The sequence below is a fragment of the Littorina saxatilis genome, linkage group LG11, assembly GCF_037325665.1.
Source record: "Littorina saxatilis isolate snail1 linkage group LG11, US_GU_Lsax_2.0, whole genome shotgun sequence".
Classification (NCBI taxonomy): domain Eukaryota; kingdom Metazoa; phylum Mollusca; class Gastropoda; order Littorinimorpha; family Littorinidae; genus Littorina; species Littorina saxatilis.
In genome coordinates, this window is record NC_090255.1 from 380,045 (window position 1) to 406,344 (window position 26,300).

Here is a 26,300-nt window from a genome sequence, read left to right on the forward strand (position 1 = left end):
CCATTGTGACCTTGAAATTTGACCAGAATCCACCAGACTTTTGCCCAGGGATCATCAAATCTTGGAAGTCTGTTACATTTGACAGGTCTTGCATCAAACCCAAACTTGACACCACTGAGACCTTGACCTTGACACCACTGAGACCTTGACACCACTGAGACCTTGACACCACTGAGACCTTGACACCACTGAGACCTTGACACCACTGCCACTGAGACCTTGACACCACAGCCACTGAGACCTTGACACCACTGCCACTGAGACCTTGACACCACTGCCACTGAGACCTTGACACCACTGCCACTGAGACCTTGACATTTTGTTACGGTTAACCAGCTTTGATTTTGAGTCTTGTCTGGGGGTTCTCAAATTCAGGAAGAAATAAAAAATTTTAATAATTCAAAGCTCAAGCTTAAAAAAACATTGGAGAAAATAGTATACGTAATGTTCCTCATTTTATAAACCAAACTTGACCCCGCTGTGACCTTGAAATTTGATGAGGGTTAAGCAGACTTGGGTCATGTCTGAAAGTCACCGTGGGAACCCCTGTTTTGTACTTGTATTGTCACCGTGGGAACCCCTGTTTTGTACTTGTATTGTCACCGTGGGAACCCCTGTTTTGTACTTATATTGTCACCCTGGGAACCCCTGTTTTGTACTTGTATTGTCACCGTAGGAACCCCTGTTTTGTACTTGTATTGTCACTGTGGGAACCCCTGTTTTGTACTTGTATTGTCACCGTAGGAACCCCTGTTTTGTACTTGTATTGTCACCCTGGGAACCCCTGTTTTGTACTTGTATTGTCACCGTGGGAACCCCTGTTTTGTACTTGTATTGTCACTGTGGGAACCCCTGTTTTGTACTTGTATTGTCACCCTGGGAACCCCTGTTTTGTACTTGTATTGTCACCCTGGGAACCCCTGTTTTGTACTTGTATTGTCACCGTGGGAACCCCTGTTTTGTACTTATATTGTCACCCTGGGAACCCCTGTTTTGTACTTGTATTGTCACCGTAGGAACCCCTGTTTTGTACTTGTATTGTCACTGTGGGAACCCCTGTTTTGTACTTGTATTGTCACCCTGGGAACCCCTGTTTTGTACTTGTATTGTCACTGTGGGAACCCCTGTTTTGTACTTGTATTGTCACCGTGGGAACCCCTGTTTTGTACTTGTATTGTCACCCTGGGAACCCCTGTTTTGTACTTGTATTGTCACTGTGGGAACCCCTGTTTTGTACTTGTATTGTCACTGTGGGAACCCCTGTTTTGTACTTATATTGTCACCCTGGGAACCCCTGTTTTGTACTTGTATTGTCACTGTGGGAACCCCTGTTTTGTACTTGTATTGTCACCCTGGGAACCCCTGTTTTGTACTTGTATTGTCACCGTGGGAACCCCTGTTTTGTACTTGTATTGTCACCGTGGGAACCCCTGTTTTGTACTTATATTGTCACCCTGGGAACCCCTGTTTTGTACTTGTATTGTCACCGTAGGAACCCCTGTTTTGTACTTGTATTGTCACCCTGGGAACCCCTGTTTTGTACTTGTATTGTCACTGTGGGAACCCCTGTTTTGTACTTGTATTGTCACCGTGGGAACCCCTGTTTTGTACTTATATTGTCACCCTGGGAACCCCTGTTTTGTACTTGTATTGTCACCGTAGGAACCCCTGTTTTGTACTTGTATTGTCACCCTGGGAACCCCTGTTTTGTACTTGTATTGTCACCGTGGGAACCCCTGTTTTGTACTTATATTGTCACCGTAGGAACCCCTGTTTTGTACTTATATTGTCACCGTGGGAACCCCTGTTTTGTACTTATATTGTCACCGTAGGAACCCCTGTTTTGTACTTATATTGTCACCGTGGGAACCCCTGTTTTGTACTTGTATTGTCACCGTGGGAACCCCTGTTTTGTACTTGTATTGTCACCGTGGGAACCCCTGTTTTGTACTTGTATTGTCACCCTGGGAACCCCTGTTTTGTACTTGTATTGTCACCCTGGGAACCCCTGTTTTGTACTTGTATTGTCACCGTGGGAACCCCTGTTTTGTACTTATATTGTCACCGTGGGAACCCCTGTTTTGTACTTATATTGTCACCCTGGGAACCCCTGTTTTGTACTTGTATTGTCACCCTGGGAACCCCTGTTTTGTACTTATATTGTCAAACAAACTTGGCGTATTTTCAGAAAAATGAGTGTACTCCACACAACATTTGAACATCGAAGATTCAAACATGCTTCGCAGTCACATGCGTCTGTTGCACCGATAATTAAGTTTACCAATACATTTAAAACAAATGCTTCTTTGAATGTTAAATGACAAAAGCAGTAATTATTGATCAAATGCTGAGTTAGACATTTATTTTTAATCATTAAAATAAACGGTGCCTCAGTAAATAGACAGGAACGTCAGGGATGTGCTTGTGAATATAAGTAGTGTGGGAATTTTTCTGGTTGTATTTTTTTTCAACCGTCCGTACCGATCGTATTTTAGACAAAAAGGCGTACAAAATACGGCGACATCGTATGGGTTCCCAGGTCTGATTACCACGTGATAAAAGTGTCAGCCGTAGCTTAACAAAGTGTCAAAGCCGTAGCTTAACAAAACATGCATAGAATTGATCGTTTTCCATGTAATGACCTGAATTTGAGACTTGCTCATAAGTCAGGTGAGCCAATAAAGAGGTACTGGTGTGAAACTTGCAAGCTGTGTGGAAGTGTGGAAGGTATGCACTGTGATGGATATGCTGCAGAACACTAAAACAAGATAAAACAACCGCTCACGCTGTCTTGCAACCATTCAAGGACCATTGGCAAATGTATCTTTTATCTATTTGTATCACCATCACAATGTACAACACAAGACGTCACGCGTTGCATAACTTGTACAACACAAGACGTCACGCGTTGCATAACTTGTACAACACAAGACATCACGCGTTGCATAACTTGTACAACGATTTGTATTGCCCACACCAGAAGCCTCATGGGTACCCACAAAGCCCTAGACAATTCTCCCTACAATATGGCGGGACAAACAAATAAGCCAACATTATAACACAGCATACATTAATTTCATGACGCAAGCTTCACTCAATGCATGTACATGTACATCCAAAGTGAAGCTTGATAAGCACAACTTTCCCAGCTTCACTCAATACATGTACACGTACATCCAAATTGAAGCTTGATAAGCACAACTTTCCCAAGTAGAACAAAACAATACAAAAAGTGTCAATATGTGCAAGTAACTTCAAGTCACGCAATTAAAATAGATAATATGATTTGATGCCATGATTGGCTATGTCAATGTTTCATTAAAGCAGACATACAAGTCACGAGTTTTCCACAGTAATTGAGAGTGTACAAGTGGCCGTCACAACAATTCACAACAGGTTTCACTCACTCACAGGAAGGCAGTGGTTGGCATAATTGTAATACATATGAATGGTACAAGAAATCTGTGCTAACCTCACGCCGATTGTGTTGTGTTCTTCACAACTTATCTGTCACTGATCATGTGCAACTAATCCCCTCACACAAAAAGTTTGACAAAAACCATACATCACTCAATTCTGAACCCATTACAAAAGTCATAGCTTGAAAAGACAATTCCACACCAATTATCTCCCCTAGATACATGTAGCACAATCCTACATAAATTACCTCCCCTGGATACATGTAGCACAATTCTACATCAATTACCTCCCCTAGATACATGTAGCACAATCCTACATCAATTACCTCCCCTAGCACAATCCTACACCAATTACCTCCCCTAGATACATGTAGCAAAATTCTACATCAATTACCTCCCCTAGATACATGTAGCAAAATTATGACAATCAACATTGTTAATTATACACAAAGCAGTTTGATAATGTTCAATTTCTAATCTCACCAAGAAAAAGGTGAAATGCATTAATGTTCAGAGAAACTGCTTGTCAACATACTTCTTTGATTAAGAACATATTTTGTCCTTTACTTGTGCGGAAGAGCTAGTCAAGTTCATAATGTGAGAATACACCTATCAAACAAACTGAAATGAAAGGGGAGACAAGTCAAGTTGATAATGTGAGAATACACCTATCAAACAAACTGAACTGAAAGGGGAGACAAGTCAAGTTGATAATGTGAGAATACACCTATCAAACAAACTGAACTGAAAGGGGAGACAAGTCAAGTTCATCATGTGAGAATACACCTATCAAACAAACTGAACTGAAAGGGGAGACAAGTCAAGTTCATAATGTGAGAATACACCTATCAAACAAACTGAAATGAAAGGGGAGACAAATAAAAATGCAAGATTGAAGCCGGGGGGGGGGGGGGGGGGGGGGGGGGGGGACATTATCAGTTTGCTCTTCATCTCAGTCAAATTTAGTTTGTGCTTTCTACTATATTTTGTTCTCAACATTTTGATGCAAGCATGTTTTTTGCTTAATATTTTGTTCCCAACATTTTGATGCTAGTGTTTGTTAGCCTAGAGATCAGCCTCTCAGAATTTTGTTCTCTACCGACGGTTTTGTCTTGGATATGATTCCCCGTGATTTGATCAGGTGGCCTTTTGATTCTCTCATAATTGATTGCTAAGCGTGGCGTAAGGCAACACTTGGTTAGTTGAACAGTGATACTGTGTGCTTGGTGTAACGCTACCCTTGGTCAATAAAACACTGATACTGTGTGCTTGGTGTAACGCTCTCCTTGTTCAATAAATGAGTGATACTGTGGCTATCAGTTGCTATGTTGTCTCAGTTCTACTTGACGGTTGTTAAGGTAGACATAGATATACGCCCCTACAACCATGACAAATACATTGATAGGAGCTTCTCCAGCATACAGCAAAATACTGCTTTTGATGTCATGATATGAAATGAGTTGGATATCTTGCACTGGTCAAAGTTAGATGTCTTGCACTGGTCAAAGTTGGAATGGAGAAGAGTGAGTGTCCAGACTGACCATGATGAGCACCGATCAGAACACTGGCCTTACACCTGCACTCATCAGGGACAACACAATGCTCACATTACACCAGGCTGTACAGTGGTGGGGCTGGACCTTGAGTTTGTCCACTGACTAGAAAGGCTTGCCTGGGTTGACACAGCGTGGTGTTTGGGTTGACAGGACAGTCATGTATGATGTGATGAAGAAACAAGGTGTGAGGGTTGACAGGACAGTCATGTATGATGTGATGAAGAAACAAGGTGTGAGGGTTGACAGGACAGTCATGTATGATGTGATGAAGAAACAAGGTGTGAGGGTTGACAGGACAGTCATGTATGATGTGATGAAGAAACAAGGTGTGAGGGTTGACAGGACAGTCATGTATGATGTGATGAAGAAACAAGGTGTGAGGGTTGACAGGACAGTCATGTATGATGTGATGAAGAAACAAGGTGTGAGGGAGATGTTTATGTCCTGCCTCTACACAGACAACAGGCAGGAACTTACAAACAAGGTTGTAATGTAATGTAGTCTTCAGTTCATATCAAACAATCAACATGCATGCACAACCAACACACCTAACATGGGACGTAGGTCAGGACAAGCTGTTTCATTGATCACACTCTCACACACTCTCACACACTCAACATACATGCACAACCAACACACCTAACATGGGACGTAGGTCAGGACAAGCTGTTTCATTGATCACACTCTCACACACTCTCACACTCTCTCACACACTCTCACACACTCTCACACACTCTCACACACTCTCACACTCTCTCACACACTCTCACACACTCTCACACACTCAACATACATGCACAACCAACAAACCTAACATGGGAAGTAGGTCAGGACAAGCTGTTTCATTGATCACACTCTCACACACTCTCTCAACTCTCTCCCATGCATGTGACTGAGGAATGTGTTGTGGGGTCACGGGTCTGGCTGGTGTTGATGTAAATGGCTGGGGTAGGAAAAGTTTGGATAGGATTTCCAGATAGGCCTCAAACTTACAGTCTTCAACATGAATAGTGGTGTCATAACATCAGTCCCGGGACTCCCCACACTTTGAAATAAAACAAACATGCCAGTCTTGCAAAAAATGAACCTTGTTCAAAGTCATCACGCAAACAAGAGAACAAAATGTATGACGTGTTTCCTCCATACACGTAGAGCGCGACAGCGGCAAAAAGCACAGCAACTGACACACAGCAAAGAGGACGAGGGGTGTGGCGCTGGTGTTCTCGTTCACAATGCTGTGTTACCATGGATACAGCAAACCATCACCATGGACACAGCAAAGCATGTGCCGCAAGAAGGGCAGGCACCAAACAATACACACACCTAGTACCTTCAACTGTTCGCCCACACCCATACAGACAATGCTAATCACATCATATATATATACAGACAATGCTAATCACATCATATACAGACAATGCTAATCACATCATATACAGACAATGCTAATCACATCATATACAGACAATGTTAATCACATCATACATCCATGGAAGAGGAAACATGTCAGGTGTCAAAGCCAATGAATAAATACATCACCAGTCAGTGAATGAACAACTATCTTCACCAGTCAGTGAATGAACAACTATCTTCACCAGTCAGTGAATCAACAACTATCTCCACCAGGCCAACACTCAGTGGATGCTACTGTCACCTGGTGGGTGAGGACAGAAGATAGGATAGTTCAGGTGGATGCTACTGTCACCTGGTGGGTGAGGAGAGGAGATAGGATAGTCCAGGTGGATGCTACTGTCACCTGGTGGGTGAGGAGAGGAGATAGGATAGTCCAGGTGGATGCTACTGTCACCTGGTGGGTGAGGAGAGGAGATAGGATAGTCCAGGTGGATGCTACTGTCACCTGGTGGGTGAGGAGAGGAGATAGGATAGTCCAGGTGGATGCTACTGTCACCTGGTGGGTGAGGACAGAAGATAGGATAGTTCAGGTGGATGCTACTGTCACCTGGTGGGTGAGGACAGAAGATAGGATAGTTCAGGTGGATGCTACTGTCACCTGGTGGGTGAGGAGAGGAGATAGGATAGTTCAGGTGGATGCTACTGTCACCTGGTGGGTGAGGACAGAAGATAGGATAGTCCAGGAATGACCAAAGTTATTTAGTAAGAGAGAAGGTTGAAATGTGGTGCATGTTACCATCTCTGTGGGCTGGCTGACAATGTGGTCAGGCAGCATATATTTGTGACAGCACTCTCAGCGTAACATCTCAACACAGATGGGTGGGCAATGAGGGGCTGGATATGGGGTGGGGATGGAGGTGGGTGGGTTAGTGGTGGAGGTGGGCAATGAGGGGCTGGATATGGGGTGGGGATGGAGGTGGGTGGGTTAGTGGTGGAGGTGGGCAATGAGGGGCTGGATATGGGGTGGGGATGGAGGTGGGTGGGTTAGTGGTGGAGGTGGGCTGGAGGGGCTGGATATGGGGTGGGGATGGAGGTGGGCTGGAGGGGCTGGATATGGGGTGGGGATGGAGGTGGGCTGGAGGGGCTGGATATGGGGTGGGGATGGAGGTGGGCTGGAGGGGCTGGATATGGGGTGGGGATGGAGGTGGGTGGGTTAGTGGTGGAGGTGGGCAATGAGGGGCTGGATATGGGGTGGGGATGGAGGTGGGTGGGTTAGTGGTGGAGGTGGGCAATGAGGGGCTGGATATGGGGTGGGGATGGAGGTGGGTGGGTTAGTGGTGGAGGTGGGCAATGAGGGGCTGGATATGGGGTGGGGATGGAGGTGGGTGGGTTAGTGGTGGAGGTGGGCAATGAGGGGCTGGATATGGGGTGGGGATGGAGGTGGGTGGGTTAGTGGTGGAGGTGGGCAATGAGGGGCTGGATATGGGGTGGGGATGGAGGTGGGTGGGTTAGTGGTGGAGGTGGGCTGGAGAGTGTTTCAAACATTTGACTGACAGCTGTGACTGTCAGCTGACATAGCACCTGACACTTTCAGTGACCATCAACCAACCTCAACACGATTCCCACTTCTCCTCTTAAGGGTTTTGGCCCGGGAGGTGGGGTAAACTAGTGACAGTGACTATCATTTAACAGTCAATCTGTAGCCATCAGGCTTCCGCTCTTCAAACCTGTTGCTCTCAACACAACTATCATGTACTCTTTGTACACATAAAGATAAAAGCAACATAGCAGCAAATCAAACTGATGTTCAAACTTTTTCTAGCACTGTGGAAAGCAAAGTCAAGCCAATCAGTCAATGAGAGAGTCCGGCTATCGCTGGCTGGCACTGTCCGGTAAACACAGAGTCCAGTCTGCAACGTCTCACGTACCTGCTGCACTGACTGGAGACTGTCGCACGTGTCTTCAACGTCTCACGTACCTGCTGCACTGACTGGAGACTGTCGCACGTGTCTTCAACGTCTCACGTACCTGCTGCACTGACTGGAGACTGTCGCACGTGTCTTCAACGTCTCACGTACCTGCTGCACTGACTGTCGCACGTGTCTTCAACGTCCGCTTCTTACAGTCTCTTCAAGGCGTTCTCTGTCTGTCTCTCTGTGTGTGTCTCTCTCTCTGTCTCTCTCACACACACACACACACACACACACACACACACACACACACACACACACACACTGTGGTAGGCGCACCCAATCTTCACAATCTCCAGCTGTAGAGAGAAGTTGACTATGGTGCATGGTGGTTGCAGCAAGCAGTGAAGACAGTGCTGTCAGTGACGTCAACAGCAAGCAGTGAAGACAGTGCTGTCAGTGACGTCAACAGCAAGCAGTGAAGACAGTGCTGTCAGTGACGTCAACAGCAAGCAGTGAAGACAGTGCTGTCAGTGACGTCAACAGCAAGCAGTGAAGACAGTGCTGTCAGTGACGTCAACAGCAAGCAGTGAAGACAGTGCTGTCAGTGACGTCAACAGCAAGCAGTGAAGACAGTGCTGTCAGTGACGTCAACAGCAATCAGTGAAGACAGTGCTGTCAGTGACGTCAACAGCAAGCAGTGAAGACAGTGCTGTCAGTGACGTCAACAGCAAGCAGTGAAGACAGTGCTGTCAGTTGGTCGATGCCACAGACTTGACGTTACGAGGCTGGCAGGGGGGACCACACTAGGCAAAGTACATGACCTTGATGGTGTCGGGGTGAGCAGTGACGGCCCTTGCCATGACGGCCGGGTTGCGATCCTCACTGTTGTCCGAGTGACGGCTGCCCTCCCCACTGCAACACACACACCAGGCACTCAGTCACATGACACTCATGTAGGAGATTAAGAGAAATAGTCTGTCAGGATTGTCAAGCCTTGTGGCAGAGTGACGCCCCAAATAGACTTGTGGCAGAGTGACGCCCCAAATAGACTTGTGGCAGAGTGACGCCCCAAATAGACTTGTGGCAAAACCATAGACAACAAAACCCACAGCAATGTACAAACTATAACTGCATCATCACATCTAACACTGTACCGTCCATAGACAACAAAACCCACAGCAATGTACAACCTATAACTGCAATCTTTCAAATATTTGTAAACCTGAACGCCATCCCCTGAATTAACCCCTTGACTGCCTTATGACGGGTATACCCGTCATGTGCCTGTGCAGCCGCAGCGCCTACGTGTAAACCCGTCACCTCAGTTCAGGAATTTTCCAGAAATGCTACGTCACTGCTGACACACAAATACCAGCCAATGGCTTGGTAGGATACCTCATTCTCATGAATAAACATAAATGGTGACGCGGTTTTGCGTCTGAAGGCTATTTTCGGCCTTGGCGGCAGGAAAGGGGAGAGAAAGCTCGACTCGTCAAAATGGCTAACGGTGACAGTCGACCGAGCCCTAGTTGGGAAAAACAAAGACGGACTGACGCTACAGGCGGCGCAAATGATTATGGATACTGACAGGGGAAGGGGGAGATCTTCTTTCGGACGATTCGTTGGAAACAGGTAGATGACAGTGATTATGATCCTTTCTTCGAGCAAGCAAAACAGCCACCTGTGTTTGATCCACAGGCACCGGAAGATGCGCCGGACTGATTTTTCAAAAGTTCATATTTGAACATCATTATAAGCCAAACTAATTATTATTTCCATGTTTAGACACTAAAAACAGATTCTTGGTTCAATTTCCTTTAAAAATAACATTGGTTTTACTTACCTACCTACTGCCAATTTGGAGCTAGAATTTTTTGTGAATTATTACACCCCGAACTCCAAAATTCCCTGGCAATCAGGAATGCACATAAGTAAGTTTCGATTGGCAGCAAAAGGGTTAATATGCATAACTCTCACTACAAACTTTAATGATTTTTGTCAATAAATGTTGAACTGTTCATTGCCTAGCAGAGTACATGCCAAACCTGACAGCTTTGCTCTGACAAAACAAGAAAGAAAGACAAAAAGAAGTAAAGAAAGAGAGAGAGACAAGCTGACCTGTCGTGTTCCTTCTCCACCAGATGGTAGCGCGCCCTGAAGGCCACCAGATGAGCGTAGTAGGCTGGGGCAGGGATGGAGACGGATCGTGTGCAGCGCACGTACGTGTGACACAGCTGGTACGTCAACACCTGCAGCTCGTCCGCTGTGAAGCGATTGTCATCCCACAGCACGTGGTAGTGAGACGGTCGGCTGGTGCCCTGGACACACACAATAACTCTAGTAACACAACCATCACTAAGAGTGAAGCCATTGTCATCCCACAGTACGTGGTAGTGAAACGGTCGGCTGGTGCCCTGGACACACACAATAACTCTAGTAACACAACCATCACTAAGAGTGAAGCCATTGTCATCACACAGCACGTGGTAGTGAGACGGTCGGCTGGTGCCCACACAAGGGACATAACTCTAGTAACCCAACCCAACCCAAACAGTGCTCCTTCTTTGCCTATTCTACGACATTTATTTAAGCTTTTAAAACACTTCCTTCTGTAAAGTGAAGACAGTCCAGCGCAGCACCATATTCTTTGTGACGCAGAATCTTACGGTATAAATTTGATAGCAATCTGAGGGCCTGACTTCACCGGATACTGGCGTGACTACACAGGTAAAAGTCAAACTGGGTGCTATCTACTAACCTGGATACCGGCGTGACTACAAAGGTAAAAGTCAAACTCGGTGGGGTGGGTGATGCCCATGTCGACGGTGGTGCCGGCGGGGATGTTGCCGGACTTGCCAGTCTGGTCCTTGCGGTCGGAGCAGAAGAGGCGCGTGTGGTGACGTTTCTGGACGACGATGAAGGTGATGCCGGGGCGGTAGTCCACCTCTAGCTTGGTGCAGGCCTCGCGGATGGCCCGCAGCTCGTGGCTCAGCACCTGGACATAGGACTGCTAGGTACATACAGAGCAGGTGTCTCCGCGCTGTCCTCGCCACACACACACACACACACTGTGGCATGCCCCACTCAGAACACACACACAGAGAACTGTGGCATGCCCCACTCAGAACACACACACACAGAGGAAACACACGATGTACTTACAGCATGGAACTGGCCCTCACTGACACCGTCGCGGTAGAAGATGATGCGTGTAGGCTTGAAGCGCGTGGAGCGGTAGAACTGGATCAGCAGCTCCCTCACCATGGTGGCCAGCTCGTAGATCACTTCCTGTCGGTGCTCCTGCACTCGCACTGCCGCCGCGTAGCGACTAGGATGGGCGTCCATACTGCCCACAACCTGCACCACACACACACACAGTTAGAGTCATACACACACACACACACACAGTCAGTGATAAATAAACACACACACATGCATGCACACACACAGTCTGCAATATGGACACTTAATAATAATAATCATAATGAACACTTACATAGGACGAACCATGGAATAATACAGTTTATAATATCAAACTACGAATTACAATACACAATATCAAAACACAACATCTTCTGTCAACATGACAGGGAAACAGTAAAATAAAATAACAACACAACAGCTATGTTCAAGCATACAATGCATATAATACTGATTGAGCATGTCAACTTAACTTCATATAAAAACCATGTCAAATATTCCTCAAGACAATAAATAAATGAACAGCCCACATTGACAAATCTATTCACACACACACACACACACACACACACACACACACACACACACATATATATATACACAAAGATTACCCCCCCACACATAATACAAACATACCCACACACACACACACACACACACACACACTGTAGAGCAAGGTGTGGAGATGTGTTGGGGCATTTAGATACAGATGTTTTTAAAGCATTCTTATAGGAGGGGTTGGAATCAATGTAGCCAATGTCACCCGGGAATGAGTCCATTGGTGGGTGGGGGGGGGGGGGGGCATAGAACAACCATGGCTTAACTTGAGCGGGTGGCACACCACTAACACACTGCCTGGGCTCTCACTAATGAAAACACATACTAACACGAAGACGGCATGGCCTGTTAATTGCAGTTTAGTTGAATAATGGAGAAGCAAATGCTTACCCGACTCACCCTCGTTAAGTGCAACATAAATCAGAAACAAATTATCCACTACCTTGACTTTGACCAGGACCAACCAGGTGTCACACTGCCATGTCAAGCCGTCATTACACCCTTCAAGTGTATCATGTAACACAACATTTCGCTTCAAAAACACGCAAAGAAAAAGAATATTCTCCTCTTTTAATTTTTGTTAAAACCTGAATTCAAACTTTCTTTGACCTTGACATTTGATGAGGGTCAAGCTGACTTGGGTCGAGTCTGGAGGTCATCAAACCCTAATAGTGTGTAAACTTTCAAAGATCATTGAAGAACAGAAATCCTGGAAATACCAAATCCCAGAAGTATGTTGAGTTTCACTTTCAATCAAACTTTATTCAAAAACATTTGAGAAAATGGTAATTTTCCCTTTTTCCCCCTGAATATGAACCTCTGTGACCTTGAAATTTGACAAAGATCAATCAACATTGGTTCACGTCTTGAAGTAATGACAAAGATCAATCAACATTGGTTGACGTCTTGAAGTAATGACAATAAGGAAGAGGGGGAAGTTTCAAAGATATTTCTTCAAAAACATTTGGAGAAATTGTAATTTTCCATTTTTTTTACCCTGATCATGACCCCACTGTGACCTTGAAATATGACCAAGATAAACCAAACTTTCATCCTGTTTGAAGATGATCAAAACCTACCAGTATGTACAATTTTGAGGCATTGGCTTAAAAAACCATCCAAGAATAACCCAAGGTTAAATTTTCGTTGTTGACTAGTCGGTCTGCGTGTTTGCCTAGGACGGGTCGGCCCGATAGCCTTACACGGCTCATTACTAAGGCTCATCTGGAAAAGATAGCCTTACACTGCTCATTATTAAGGCTCATCTGGAAAAGATAGCCTTACACTGCTTATTATTAAGGCTCATCTGGAAAAGATAGCCTTACACTGCTCATTACTAAGGCTCATCTGGAAAAGATACCCTTACACTGCTTATTATTAAGGCTCATCTGGAAAAGATACCCTTACACTGCTTATTATTAAGGCTCATCTGGAAAAGATAGCCTTACACTGCTCATTACTAAGGCTCATCTGGAAAAGATAGCCTTACACTGCTCATCACTAAGACTCATCTGGTTACTGGGGCCAGTCAAAGATGTGGATGTCGGGCTATGAGGAAAGCACTGCTGCGGTATCCCCTAGACTGCCACTAAAGTTATCAGATATGTTTGTTTTTCTCTCAAGAAAAAAAGCAATATGCTGACAAGGTCAACAAGCGCTGCATATTGCCCTTTGAACTGCAGCAAGATGATTCATTGATTGCCTCCCCTAGCGCTGCATGTTGCCCTTTGAACTGCAGCAAGATGATTCATTGATTGCCTCCCCTAGCGCTGCATGTTGCCCTTTGAACTGCAGCAAGATGATTCATTGATTGCCTCCCCTAGCGCTGCATATTGCCCTTTGAACTGCAGCAAGATGATTCATTGATTGCCTCCCCTATCGCTGCATCTTGCCCTTTGAACTGCAGCAAGATGATTCATTGATTGCCTCCCCTAGCGCTGCATGTTGCCCTTTGAACTGCAGCAAGATGATTCATTGATTGCCTCCCCTAGCGCTGCATATTGCCCTTTGAACTGCAGCAAGATGATTCATTGATTGCCTCCCCTAGCGCTGCATGTTGCCCTTTGAACTGCAGCAAGATGATTCATTGATTGCCTCCCCTAGCGCTGCATGTTGCCCTTTGAACTGCAGCAAGATGATTCATTGATTGCCTCCCCTAGCGCTGCATATTGCCCTTTGAACTGCAGCAAGATGATTCATTGATTGCCTCCCCTAGCGCTGCATGTTGCCCTTTGAACTGCAGCAAGATGATTCATTGATTGCCTCCCCTAGCGCTGCATATTGCCCTTTGAACTGCAGCAAGATGATTCATTGATTGCCTCCCCTAGCGCTGCATGTTGCCCTTTGAACTGCAGCAAGATGATTCATTGATTGCCTCCCCTAGCGCTGCATATTGCCCTTTGAACTGCAGCAAGATGATTCATTGATTGCCTCCCCTATCGCTGCATCTTGCCCTTTGAACTGCAGCAAGATGATTCATTGATTGCCTCCCCTGCACATCATTTTCTCAGTTTTGGTGTAATTGTTCTACCTTGCATGTCATCATTTTCTCAGTTTTGGTGTAATTGTTCTACCTTGCATGTCATCATTTTTCTTAATTGAATTTTTAATTAAATTATTCCGGCAGCCAAGGGGTAAGGGCAAAGACGATGAGTGTTGCCCGGCAGAGCAAAGAGAAAACAAGAAAAAGCTGGGCAGAGAAACTCTTCTCTCCCCTTCAGCCTGCCTCCATGCCGGATTGATTTCAACGTGTGTGTTTTGTAACCTTGCTACGTCATGGCACAGTGCTGTCACACACTTACTCACAGATAGGTCAAACAGCACAAGCTAACACACACACACACGCACACACACATTCAAACAAAACACGGCCATTAACAGAACAAGAGCAATAGCACAAGACGCAACAATAAACACACAACGACACACACCAACAAACTTGAGGAAGAGAAAAGAGGTGGGGATGAAGCAGAAAGCAGACAAGGTGACAATGACACAGACATGCAACGTGACGAGCGGGCCAGATAAACACAGACATGCACTGTCAAGACCGGGCCACATAACATGCATGCTGACCAGTGCCAAGCTGTGGCTGTAGCAGACCGGGCCACATAACATGCATGCTGACCAGTGCCAAGCTGTGGCTGTAGCAGACCTGCTAACCCTTGTCAAGCCTCAAGTCTAGCAATTTAATTTTTTTTTTAAATTTACAAGAAAATAAAATGCCAATTAGAGAGTATCTACAGTGCAACTTTTAAGGCTAGACGATGTATTAGAACCCATTTTGAGTGGGAAGCAAATGAGTACCAGGACTCACAAAAAGAGGGAACTGTTGGATCCTTGTGATAATTTGTAAAAGCGTAGCAATCTTTAGTTTGGCAGCAATTGGTCTTAAAACGTAGTAGCATTTAGCGTAGCAGCTGGCAGCTCTACTGCAGTGTTAGTTGTGGCCAGAGAGGGGAGATAAGTCAGTAGTGGCCAGAGAGGGGAGATAAGTCAGTGGTGGCCAGAGGGGAGATAAGTCAGTGGTGGCCAGAGAGGGGAGATAAGTCAGACACACACAATGCCACCCAGCAAGGTTTCACACAACCAGTCTTGACAAAGCCAAACCAAAACGTTTCCTTTACTGACACTCAGCCACAGTTTGATTAAAGACAGTCCGCAAACTACACACAACGTACACCTCTCCCCTACGCTACATACAACGTACACCTCTCCCCTATACCACACACAACATACCCTCTCTCCCCTATACCACACACAACATACCCTCTCTCCTATACCACACACAACATACCCTCTCTCCTATACCACACACAACATACCCTCTCTTCCCTTAACTACACGCAACGTACCCCCTCTTCCCGAAACTACACGCAACGTACCCCCTCTTCCCGAAACTACACGCAACGTAGCCCTACACTTTACACTTCCTAGCCTCCCGTTGCCCCTCTCCTCTCGTGGCTTGGAACAGCTCTTTAGCTACATTTTCCCCACATATACCTGAACCACACACACACACACACACAGACTGAAAGTGGCAAGACTAGGACTATGCAAACTAGCATCCTGTGTGGATCAGTAGCATTGAGAATCACTGATGGAAAAGCTGATATCATTGGAACTCAACACACACTTTATTAGCCACCAGTTGTTTCCAGTTTCATCTCTTAGCTTGCTTTTTTGCTCTCTTCCCTCTATTTCAAGCACACTCAAAATGATTGTTGACAGGTTACGATCTGTTGTACGGCTCTTACAGTACTGGAAGCCTCTCTGGCCTACTGCTATCTTGTTACTGTCTGACAGCCTACTGCTATCTTGTCACTGTCTGACAGCCTACAGCTATCTTGTCACTGCCCGACAGCTACATAGAGACAAAGCACAAGAGCTCGAGTAGGTTTGCGGACTGTCCCCAACCCGTGGCGCGTGACTTACTGCAGCGATGCTGGGTTTGCTGCTGTCTCCGGCAGGAGGGTGGGTAACGTCAGCCCCCAAGAAAATCACAGGCTCTCGGAAAACCGCCGGGCTGCAAGCACACAGAAAAGGGCCAACGTTCCCGATAAGAGGGGTCAGTCAAAACACGGGTCAAGGGGACACCTTTTTTCACAGCCCTTGTTTTAGGGACTGATGTAACTGCAAAATGGAGCGAGACAAGCAGCCTGCAATGAAGAGAGCTGTCAAGTGTAAGCCACAACAGTCTATATCTTGGTGTAGCTGTAAGCCACAACAGGGTCTATATCTTGGTGTAGCTGTAAGCCACAACAGGGTCTATATCTTGGTGTAGCTGTAAGCCACAAGTCTTTATCTTGGTGTAGCTGTAAGCCACAACAGTCTATATCTTGGTGTAGCTGTAAGCCACAACAGGGTCTATATCTTGGTGTAGCTGTAAGCCACAACAGTCTATATCTTGGTGTAGCTGTAAGCCACAACAGTCTATATCTTGGTGTAGCTGTAAGCCACAACAGTCTATATCTTGGTGTAGCTGTAAGCCACAACAGTCTATATCTTGGTGTAGCTGTAAGCCACAGTGAGAAGCAGAGAAGAGCGATGAGAGTAACCAAGCACGGTGTTGCTCCGGACTCAGAAGACACACCTCTCTTTTCTCCACATGTCACTGTGTGGCTCAAGCTAGCAAAGAGAGATGCTGAAAGAAGACAGAAACAAAGCTGGCTATAAGAGGAGGAAAGTTAGGAGCACCCTGCCGTCAGCAGAAACAATGATTGAGAGCCCAGGAGAGTGTGAAGCCGTCACTACCCCGTCCTCATGCTGTGGGCCGCTACCACCTAGCACTGTGAACAACTACCAGTGTGTTAGTGTGTGTGTGTGTGTGTGTGTCTGACAGCCTCTCTCACATACAGACAGAACACAGCCTGACAGGGGGAGGGGGACATGACTTACAGCGGCGATGGTGGGTTTGTACCTATCCCCCACGGGTGGGTGTGTGATGCTGGCACCAAAGAAGATGACCGGCTCGTGGAACACCGCCGGCCTGTCATGGAGGTCAGGTCACAGGTCATTCATGTGGGTCAACAGGTCATTCATGTGGGTCAACAGGTCATTGATGTGGAGGTCATATCACATTTCATTCATGTGGGTCAACAGGTCATTGATCTGGGTCAACACTTTGAGCAGTCTACCGGAGTGACTTGGGTGAACATTTTAACAATGTCAGCTAACTCAGTGCCTGCCTGAGCATGTCGCTTTACAATGAAACAATTGAGTGATGTTCTAACAACACAAAAAATAGCTCTAAACTCGTTATAATTCAGTAGTGCCAAGTGATTTCCTTGCAAATAACCATAACTGACCTGTGTTGTGTTTTTAAAAAAACACCTACAAACTCTGCCTGATAAAGGCGAAGTTCGGGAGGAATTTTTCTGCGAGTACGAAGATTTGATTAATGACCTCCAGAGACGCGCAACTGACACTCACACCCTCTATCCAACAAGTGTCTGGAACTGTTTAGATAAGCAGTAGTATGGTGGTATCTCTGATTACTGGACCGAGAAAAAAAATGGGAAGTCACTGTTTTGTTCACTTTCGTGTCTTCCTATCAAATTGGAGAGGCCTGTAAATTAGCCTGTGGGCATAGGGAAGCTGGGTGTTGATAACTAATGATAACAGACTGGGAGGAACGAGTGGCTGTAGCACACAGCAGACATTCTTTCAAAACTGCGGCTTTAACTCTAATTCTAACAGAGAAAAAAACTGTCAAGTCTCAAGTCTTGAGTCTCAAGTCAAGCAAGAACTCAAGTCTTTTTTGTTGTTGTAAAGACAGCTACCCAGAATGCATCATAACATACGAACATTGACCCACAGCTTGATCCATGCTGAAATGAAGGCAAGCTTTGACATGACACTTCTATACATGTACTGTCTGCAAGAAAAACAAACAGACACTTCTATACATGTACTGTCTGCAAGATAAACAGACACTTCTATACATGTACTGTCTGCAAGATAAACAGACACTTCTATACATGTACTGTCTGCAAGATAAACAGACACTTCTATACATGTACTGTCTGCAAGATAAACAGACACTTCTATACATGTACTGTCTGCAAGATAAACAGACACTTCTATACATGTACTGTCTGCAAGATAAACAGACACTTCTATACATGTACTGTCTGCAAGAAAAACAAACCAATGATCATGTTCACTCTTCAAAGACCACAACAAAAACACCCTTCAAAATCTGTTATCACACCTATTGCTTCATTCCAAATTCTTCTTGATTATTCATTGCTGTGCAAAATCCTCAATGGGAAAAAAGTGAAATTACCCCATTTACCCCTACAGCACGGAATATTATTGTTACTCAGACAAGTTTTACCCCCATACCATGGACAATTACTCAGACAAGTTTTACCCCCATACCATGGACAATTACTCAGACAAGTTTTACTCCCATACCATGGACAATTACTCAGACAAGTTTTACCCCCATACCATGGACAATTACTCAGACAAGTTTTACTCCCATACCATGGACAATTACTCAGACAAGTTTTACCCCCATACCATGGACAATTACTCAGACAAGTTTTACCCCCATAGCATGGACAATTACTCAGACAAGTTCAAACTTGAAAAATGTCATAGGAAAGTAACTACTGCCAGTTTTCCAAAATTATAAATGCTTGAACATCACAGGAAGCCAATCAAAATGGAAAAAGATATGTATCCTTGGTATCATTGTGTGCAGTGGGTGTTGCAGGGATCTGCATTTAGGAAGTGGAACCGGCAGTTTTGGGCGCTGTGGGGGACTAAATGAGCATGACAGAGCACAGCATGACAGAGCAGAGCATGACAGAGCAGAGCACGTACCGGATGCTGGGGAGCAGAATGCTGTTGACACCGCCCAGCTTAACGTTGATCTTGAGGCAGAGGTTGGACAGGGTCTGCGGCGTGGTCTTGTTGACGTTCTTGGACTGCACGCACTGGGTGGCCAGGCCGAACATGATGTCTCCCACACGCTTCACCTCCGCTGTAACACACCGCACTACAGTCAGTAACATGCTACACAGTACAGTCAGTAACACACTACACAGTACAGTCAGTAACACGCTTCACCTCCGCACTAGTCAGTAACACACCGCACTAGTCAGTAACATGCTTCACCTCCGCTGTAACACACCGCACTAGTCAGTAACACGCTACATAGTAAAGTCAGTAACATGCTTCACCTCCGCTGTAACACACCGCACTAGTCAGTAACACACCGCACTAGTCAGTAACACGCCACACTACAGTCAGTAACATGCTTCACTTCCGCTGTAACACACCGCACTAGTCAGTAACACACCGCACTAGTCAGTAACACGCTTCACCTCCGCTGTAACAGTAACACCCAGCACTAGTCAGTAACACGCTTCACCTCCGCTGTAACACACCGCACTACAGTCAGTAACACACTTCACCTCCGCTGTAACACACCGCGCTAGTCAGTAACACACCGCACTACTCAGTAAGTTGCTTCACCTCCGCTGTAACACACCACACTAGTCAGTAACACACCGCACTACAGTCAGTAACACACTACACAGTACAGTCAGTAACACGCTTAACCTCTGCTGTAACACACCGCACTACAGTCAATAACACGCTTCACCTCCGCTGTAACACATTGCACTACAGTCAGTAACACACCGCACTAGTCAGTAACACACTTCCCCTCCGCTGTAACACACCACACTAGTCAGTAACACACCACACTAGTCAGTAACACACCGCACTAGTCAGTAACACACCGCACTACATGTATTCCGTCGTTTACACGCTACACCGTACAGTCAGTAACACGTTACACAGTACAGTCAGTAACACGCTACACCGTACAGTCAGTAACACGCTACACAGTACAGTCAGTAACATGCTACACAGTACAGTCAGTAACACGCTACACAGTAGTCAGTAACGTGCTACACAGTACAGTCAGTAACACGCTACACCGTACAGTCAGTAACACGCTACACAGTAGTCAGTAACACGCTACACAGTACAGTCAGTAACACGCTACACAGTACAGTCAGTAACACGCTACACAGTACAGTCAGTAGCACGCTACACAGTAGTCAGTAACACGCTACACAGTACAGTCAGTAACACACTACACCGTACAGTCAGTAACACGCTACACAGTAGTCAGTAACACGCTACACAGTACAGTCAGTAACACGCTACACCGTACAGTCAGTAACACGCTACACAGTAGTCAGTAACACGCTACACAGTACAGTCAGTAACACGCTACACAGTACAGTCAGTAACACGCTACACAGTAGTCAGTAACACGCTACACAGTACAGACAGTAACACGCTACACAGTACAGTCAGTAACACACTACACAGTAGTCAGTAACACGCTACACAGTACAGTCAGTAACACGCTACACCGTACAGTCAGTAACACGCTACACAGTAGTCAGTAAAACGCTACACAGTAGTCAGTAACACGCTACACAGTACAGTCAGTAACACGCTACACTGTACAGTCAGTAACACGCTACACAGTACAGTCAGTAACACGCTACACAGTACAGTCAGTAACACGCTACACAGTACAGTCAGTAACACGCTACACAGTAGTCAGTGACACAGTACAGTCAGTAACACGGTACACAGTAGTCAGTAACACGCTACACAGTACAGTCAGTAACGTGCTACACAGTACAGTCAGTAACACGCTACACCGTACAGTCAGTAACATGCTACACAGTACAGTCAGTAAAACAGTACAGTCAGTAAAACAGTACAGTCAGTAACACAGTACAGTCAGTAACACGCTACACAGTACAGTCAGTAACACACTACACAGTACAGTCAGTAACACGCTACACAGTACAGTCAGTAACACAGTACAGTCAAACACGCTACACAGTACAGTCAGTAACACGCTACACAGTACAGTCAGTAACACGCTACACAGTACAGTCAGTAACACAGTACAGTCAGTAACATGCTACACAGTACAGTCAGTAACACGCTACACAGTACAGTCAGTAACACAGTACAGTCAGTAACACGCTACACAGTACAGTCAGTAACACGCTACACCGTACAGTCAGTAACACGCTACACAGTACAGTCAGTAACACACCGCACTACAGTCAGTAACACACCGCACTAGTCAGTAACACGCTACACAGTACAGTCAGTAACACACTACACAGTACAGTCAGTGACACGCTACACAGTACAGTCAGTAACACACTACACAGTACAGTCAGTAACACACAGTACCGTCAGTAACATGCTACACCGTACAGTCAGTAACACGCTACAAGTACAGTCAGTAACACGCTACAAGTACAGTCAGTAACACGCTACACCGTACAGTCAGTAACACGCTACACAGTACAGTCAGTAACACACTAACAGACCTGGGAATGAGTTAAAGTGGTTTGGGCGTACTGACGGGAAAATGTTGCGTTTTAAGCATTTTTAAGGGCACACGGAGATTCTTTTCTTACACAATTAGAAAAGGACTTGGTGGTATTCAGGACGAAAGGCGTATCATTCCCAGGCCTGACTACACACTCAATGGCAAAGTAAATGGTGCTACCACCCCCCCTCCCCTCATCACTCACCATAGACAGGTGTTCTGCCAGGTAAGACCTGGAAGGTGTTCTACAGGTAGAGGAACATGGGCTCTCCCCCCCCCCCCCCCCCCCATCACTCACCACAGACAGGTGTCTTGCCAGGTAAGACCACCACAATGAGCTGCAGGCCCTGGTAGGTGTTCTTCAGGTAGCGGAACATGGGCTCTCCCCCCCTCTCTCTCTCTCCCCCCCCCATCACTCACCATAGACAGGTGTCTTGCCAGGTAAGACAACCACAATAAGCTGCAGGCCCTGGTAGGTGTTCTTCAGGTAGCGGAACATGGGCTCTCCCCCCCTCTCTCTCTCTCCCCCCACATTCACTCACCATAGACAGGTGTCTTGCCAGGTAAGACAACCACAATAAGCTGCAGGCCCTGGTAGGTGTTCTTTAGGTAGCGGAACATGGGCTCTCCCCCCCTCTCTCTCTCTCCCCCCACCATCACTCACCATAGACAGGTGTCTTGCCAGGTAAGACAACCACAATAAGCTGCAGGCCCTGGTAGGTGTTCTTTAGGTAGCGGAACATGGGCTCTCCCCCCCTCTCTCTCTCTCCCCCCACCATCACTCACCATAGACAGGTGTCTTGCCAGGTAAGACAACCACAATAAGCTGCAGGCCCGGGTAGGTGTTCTTCAGGTAGCGGAACATGGGCTCTCCCCCCCTCTCTCTCTCTCCCCCCACCATCACTCACCATAGACAGGTGTCTTGCCAGGTAAGACCACCACAATGAGCTGCAGGCCCTGGTAGGTGTTCTTCAGGTAGCGGAACATGGGCTCTCCCCCCCTCTCTCTCTCTCCCCCCACCATCACTCACCATAGACAGGTGTCTTGCCAGGTAAGACCACCACAATAAGCTGCAGGCCCTGGTAGGTGTTCTTTAGGTAGCGGAACATGGGCTCTCCCCCCCTCTCTCTCTCTCCCCCCACCATCACTCACCATAGACAGGTGTCTTGCCAGGTAAGACCACCACAATAAGCTGCAGGCCCTGGTAGGTGTTCTTTAGGTAGCGGAACATGGGCTCCACCTGGTCGGGGCCGGTGGCGTACTTGCAGAAGCAGGGCTGACCCATGATGGGCATGCCCGCGTCGTTGGAGATACGCTGCAGGTTCTGCGTAAAGTTTCTGAAAGGACAGACAAGGACGTGTGTCAACACCCACGGTCCACACCACAGAGATTTGCTTGTGTGTTATGTGTTCAGGAATCTCACGCAGAACCTGCAGCGTATATCTCCAACGGCGCGGGCATGCTTCGCTTCCTGAACACGCAACACTTCAGCAAACGTCAATCACATCACTTGATCCTCCGTCAAACGTCAGTCACATCACTTGATCCTCCGTCATGTAGCCAGCTCTATTCTCACTGACCACAAGTGGATCATCCTACAAGTATTCTTTGCCTCTCAGTCATGTAGAAACTTTACTAACACTGACCGCAAGTGGATCATCCTACAAGAATTCTTTGCTCCTCCGTCACGTAGCCAGCTCTATTCATACTGACCACAAGTGGATCATCCTACAAGTGTTCTTTGCTCCTCAGTCATGTAGAAACTGTATTCACACTGACCACAAGTGGATCATCCTACAAGTATTCTTTGCTCCTCCATCACGTAGCCAGCTCTATTCATACTGACTGCAAGTGGATCATCCTACAAGTATTCTTTGCTCCTCCGTCATGTAGCCAGCTCTATTCATACTGACTGCAAGTGGATCATCCTACAAGTATTCTTTGCTCCTCCGTCATGTAGCCAGCTCTATTCATACTGACCACAAGTGGATCATCCTACAAGTATTCTTTGCTCCTCCGTCACGTAGCCAGCTCTATTCATACTGACCGCAAGTGGATCATCCTACAAGTATTCTTTGCTCCTCCGTCACGTAGCCAGCTCTATTCATACTGACCGCAAGTGGATCATCCTACAAGAATTCTTTGCTCCTCCGTCACGTAGCCAGCTCTATTCATACTGACCACAAGTGGATCATCCTACAAGTGTTCTTTGCCTCTCAGTCATGTAGAAACTTTACTAACACTGACCGCAAGTGGATCATCCTACAAGTATTCTTTGCTCCTCCGTCACGTAGCCAGCTCTATTCATACTGACCGCAAGTGGATCATCCTACAAGTATTCTTTGCTCCTCCGTCACGTAGCCAGCTCTATTCATACTGACTGCAAGTGGATCATCCTACAAGTATTCGTTGCTCCTCAGTCATGTAAAAACTGTATTCACACTGACCACAAGTGGATCATCCTACAAGTATTCTTTGCTCCTCAGTCATGCAGAAACTGTATTCACACTGACCACAAGTGGATCATCCTACAAGTATTCTTTGCTCCTCAGTCATGCAGAAACTGTATTCACACTGACCGCAAGTGGATCATCCTACAAGTATTCTTTGCTCCTCAGTCATGTAGAAACTGTATTCACACTGACCACAAGTGGATCATCCTACAAGTATTCGTTGCTCCTCATTGTCTCTGTGGACGCTCGCGTGCAATGGGTTGCATCCCTTTGTGCAATGAACGGAGGATAGGGCACAAAAGAAAGTCTTCAAATTCTCCAAACGGGAGGGAAAAGTGCCAAGTAAAATCCTTGTTGTGAAATGACGTCAGTGCCCTTCGGTGATAAGTGTTTCAGTGTAAGGTGTGCTTTCTTCTCCTTTGTTCAGGGCCGAGTGGGTTTTCATGTGTAACATCGTCGTCACCCTGCCATTTAGGCAGCCACACGTTGACCTCGGAGGATGCATGCTTGGTATTTTGGTGTTTTTATAACCCACCGCTCAGATGAGAACTACAGGATGCTTTCAGTGTGTACTTGGTCTTGTGCTTGCATGTAAACACGAAGGGGGATCTGCACATAAGCTAACCTGGGAGATCAGACAAAATCTCCACACACTCCAGGCGCGGCTAGGCCGGGATTTGAAAACTCAACTTTCCGAATTGGAGGCCGGCGTCTTATCCACTAGGCCATTGCGACTTGTCGTTAAGGGTGGCAATATTATTATGTTGAGAGCTACTTGTCGTTAAGGGTGGCAATATTATTATGTTGAGAGCTACTTGTCGTTAAGGGTGGCAATATTATTATGTTGAGAGCTACTTGTCGTTAAGGGTGGCAATATCATTATGTTGAGAGCTACTTGTCGTTAAGGGTGGCAATATTATTATGTTGAGAGCTACTTGTCGTTAAGGGTGGCAATATCATTATGTTGAGAGCTACTTGTCGTTAAGGGTGGCAATATTATTATGTTGAGAGCGACTTGTCGTTAAGGGTGGCAATATTATTATGTTGAGAGCTACTTGTCGTTAAGGGTGGCAATATCATTATGTTGAGAGCTACTTGTCGTTAAGGGTGGCAATATTATTATGTTGAGAGCTACTTGTCGTTAAGGGTGGCAATATCATTATGTTGAGAGCTACTTGTCGTTAAGGGTGGCAATATTATTATGTTGAGAGCTACTTGTCGTTAAGGGTGGCAATATTATTATGTTGAGAGCTACTTGTCGTTAAGGGTGGCAATATCATTATGTTGAGAGCTACTTGTCGTTAAGGGTGGCAATATTATTATGTTGAGAGCTACTTGTCGTTAAGGGTGGCAATATTATTATGTTGAGAGCGACTTGTCGTTAAGGGTGGCAATATTATTATGTTGAGAGCTACTTGTCGTTAAGGGTGGCAATATTATTATGTTGAGAGCGACTTGTCGTTAAGGGTGGCAATATTATTATGTTGAGAGCTACTTGTCGTTAAGGGTGGCAATATTATTATGTTGAGAGCTACTTGTCGTTAAGGGTGGCAATATTATTATGTTGAGAGCTACTTGCTGTCAGAGCTACTTGATTTTGCTTTCCAAAGTGCTAGAGAGTGGACAGGAGATTAGGCTCACGTATCTGTGAGAATCTACAGCAGCCAATGCCTGAGAGACCACTCTTGAGATAACAATATCATTCAATTCACATGTGGGTATATCATATAAGTGAGGTCGTGTCAAACTTGTCTGGCAGGGACCTGTTTTTCCACTGCCCATGATGCCAAAGTCAGCGAGACAAACGTCGTCATGGAAACACTTTTGCGCTAGCAGTTTCCCCTGGAAGAGTGTTTACAACAAACACGTCACGCAATATTTTCCAGAGTGACGTTTCTTTGCTTTGACGTCAAAGATTTCACGAGGTTTGGGAAGAGATCGAGGTTCCATAAGAAGCG

The 26,300-nt window shown here is 46.0% G+C and overlaps 1 protein-coding gene across 14 annotated transcripts in view; it reads right to left on the reverse strand.

The window, feature by feature from the left end:
- Positions 1 to 2,811: 2,811 nt before the first annotated feature.
- LOC138979359 (protein argonaute-2-like) overlaps positions 2,812 to 26,300 on the reverse strand; it is a 95,978-nt gene continuing 72,489 nt past the window's right edge. For 8 of the 14 annotated variants that reach the window (XM_070352055.1, XM_070352061.1, XM_070352063.1 and 5 more), the window contains 8 exons: positions 23,042 to 23,226; positions 19,333 to 19,492; positions 17,398 to 17,488; positions 11,404 to 11,598; positions 11,000 to 11,248; positions 10,360 to 10,559; positions 4,265 to 9,153; positions 2,812 to 4,028 (listed from right to left, as the gene is read on the reverse strand). In XM_070352055.1, coding sequence (XP_070208156.1) covers positions 9,045 to 9,153; positions 10,360 to 10,559; positions 11,000 to 11,248; positions 11,404 to 11,598; positions 17,398 to 17,488; positions 19,333 to 19,492; positions 23,042 to 23,226 — 1,189 coding nt within the window. In that variant the 3' untranslated portion in view covers positions 2,812 to 4,028; positions 4,265 to 9,044. Of the gene's footprint in view, positions 4,029 to 4,264; positions 9,154 to 10,359; positions 10,560 to 10,999; positions 11,249 to 11,403; positions 11,599 to 16,434; positions 16,526 to 17,397; positions 17,489 to 19,332; positions 19,493 to 23,041; positions 23,227 to 26,300 lie in introns of all 14 variants that reach the window. The other 6 variants (XM_070352058.1, XM_070352057.1, XM_070352050.1 and 3 more) reach the window with 5 other exon arrangements.